Source organism: Musa acuminata, chromosome BXJ3-6 (genome assembly GCF_036884655.1).
Source record: "Musa acuminata AAA Group cultivar baxijiao chromosome BXJ3-6, Cavendish_Baxijiao_AAA, whole genome shotgun sequence".
NCBI classification, from domain to species: domain Eukaryota; kingdom Viridiplantae; phylum Streptophyta; class Magnoliopsida; order Zingiberales; family Musaceae; genus Musa; species Musa acuminata.
The window spans coordinates 35122877-35125414 of NC_088354.1; the positions used below are offsets into that span (position 1 = coordinate 35122877).

Genomic DNA, 2538 nt, shown 5'->3' on the forward strand with positions numbered 1-2538 from the left:
AAAAGTCCTCGACTAATGAATGAAGAAGGTAGTATGTGGTTTTATACATTTTATATTCAAAGGAGTAGACAGTAGAAATGATAGAGAAGAAGGTACAATTTTAGATATGACAAGCTCCAAGTCGAGGCAAAATTTTATTCTTTTCAATAAAACTTTATGCATTCCAAAAGTTTGATGACAATGAGAAAGTAAATTATAATAGCTAACACAATACAAAGAGTACAAACACTTATGATACTTCAAATATGTGAGCAAAGAGTAAACAAATACTAATAACCAAGAGCAAAGAGTAAACAAATACTAGTAACCAAACCAATATATGAAGTATAACTCTTGAGAATGTGGGAGAAGTAAAATAACATTTACCTTATCAACTCTTAAAATAACATTTACTTTATCAACTCCTAAAATGTAGAATTAATATGAGATAATCATTTGAAAAAATCTAAAATATAAGTATTTTTTAAAAAATCATTCTTATATATTTAAATAAAATATTAAAAATATTAAAAATTAATTCAATATATTACTATCGAGCTATATAATAAAATATTAAAATATTAAAATATTAAAAAATTAATTCTACATTTTGTTGTCGAGCTATATTTTGGATGTCAATGCTTGATTGGTTTTAGGGAGGAATTAATTTGGCGTCTAGTAGTGAATGGCTTCAGTCAACACGGAGCAGGAAAGAGTTGACTTAATACATATGACGTCATAAAAGCTATCGATTTCCAATTAAATATTCACTAATAATCCATCAAGAACGAAGCAAGTTCGTTCTAACGTAGGATTTCAACACGTGTCGAATGGAACTGCTTTCGGAGTCCAACCCGCAAACCTATGTGGCAACGGAAACTACGCGTCGGATTGTATTTAGGATTTGTGCTCGATGAATTCGATCCCGTCTCGGATTCGGAGACCAGAATCTCTGTCTCTCTATATAAAGCCGCTCCATGGTAGGAATTAAGCCGAGTTCATTCACACGGTTGAAGTGCGACAAGAAGGCGATTGCGACGATGGAGACGACTCCTGTCCATGGCCATGCCGATTGGGTTCTCAGGGCCTATCAAACTCAGGGGACGCCGGCATCGGCTCCGGTGGTGATCAAACTCGGCTATACCGTGATGCACATTGTCGAAGGTCGAGTCGTGGAGGAACCTCCCCGTGCCTACCACACCTTTGTCTTCACTCTCGGCGACTTCCTCCACCAAACATCTCGCCGCCGGGCGATCTCGACCGTTCTCTTACGCGCCGGCGTCTATGGTTATGACATCTGCTTCGCCGGGTGGATGGAGAGACAACTCGTTGCCTACTGCAATGATCTAGTCGAGACGGCTTTCAACTCGGGCAACGGGATCGAGATGATCGTGGATGTACCTTTGGCCCACTTCCCGAGCGATGAGGAAACTTCTTCGGACGTCGAAGGCGTCGGCGAGGACGGGGATTTCGGCGGCATCCCGGCGTCGACGGACGCGGTGAAGGAGCTGGCGGTGGTGAAGTACGAGCGTGGAGGAGATGTCAGAGAGGAGAGTTGCATCATCTGCTTCGAGGAGTTCGACGAGGGCGTGGAGGTGACGCGGATGCCATGCAAGCACGCCTTCCATGGCGGCTGTCTCACTCGATGGTTGGAGAGCAGCCATGTGTGTCCTCTCTGCAGACACGCCATACCTGCTTCTGCTGATCCCTGAAATGCTTCTCCTCTTCTTGATCTCCCCGAGATTCAGAGACATCTTCTGTTTCCTGCTTCTGGACTGCGTATTGCTACAGATGAAGACAAAATAAGTGCCAGCGGATGCAGTCGATTCAAAAGGTGGATAATGGCGTTCGTGTTGTAAATACATTGATGAGGAAATGAAAGAAGTTTTTGAGTGGATTGCAAATGAAGTGTGTAATGAATTGCCTTTCTTAGGCAAATAAAACGCTATACAATCTCATCTGGTGATCTTTCTTGTTTCCCTCTACTATTCTGTTTGTTTTGTGTTTGTTAGAGCTCTCTGTTTGTGGCAGAGATCTCTCTGTTCTATGCTTAATGCAAGCATCCTCTGTTTATGCCAAATCAAACAATTGTAGTTGATAGGGTAAAACGCTGACGTGACGTAATACCCCGGATTAGACACGAAACGCCCCCCCACGTCGGACGCCCAGCGCAGCACGCCGCCCTAGAACGAGCATTAACAACGACACGACACTCGCCCACACCCGCCGTACCCGAACAACCCCCTCGGCTGACCCCTCGGGGCCGGTCGAGGCAGGCGAAGACACTGATTGACACCCCCATACCCTGCGGCAGCTCGGCCCTCCACGCAACGCCCATGACGACAGACGCCATCAGAGGTACGACCCTGTCCCGGCGAGATGGCACATCAGGTAACATCCAACCCACTTATAAATACCCCCCGGTTCCTAACAGAAAAGTGGGGCGAAAGAACAGACTCCTCTCCGCCATCACTAACTTGATCATCGGAGGGGTCGGGCCGAGCAACCGCCCCGACCTTCGTGCAGGTACCCGACTCGTTCCCGAACCCGCTCGGCGCC

At 45.5% G+C, this 2538-nt stretch overlaps 1 protein-coding gene across 1 annotated transcript; it reads left to right on the forward strand.

Annotated features, from left to right (window-relative positions):
- The first annotated feature begins 956 nt into the window (after window positions 1-956).
- On the forward strand, window positions 957-1691 carry LOC135641442 (probable E3 ubiquitin-protein ligase RHA4A). The gene has a single exon (XM_065156803.1). The coding sequence runs from the start codon at window positions 957-959 to the stop codon at window positions 1689-1691; it is 735 nt and encodes a 244-aa protein (XP_065012875.1).
- The last annotated feature ends 847 nt before the right edge of the window (window positions 1692-2538 follow it).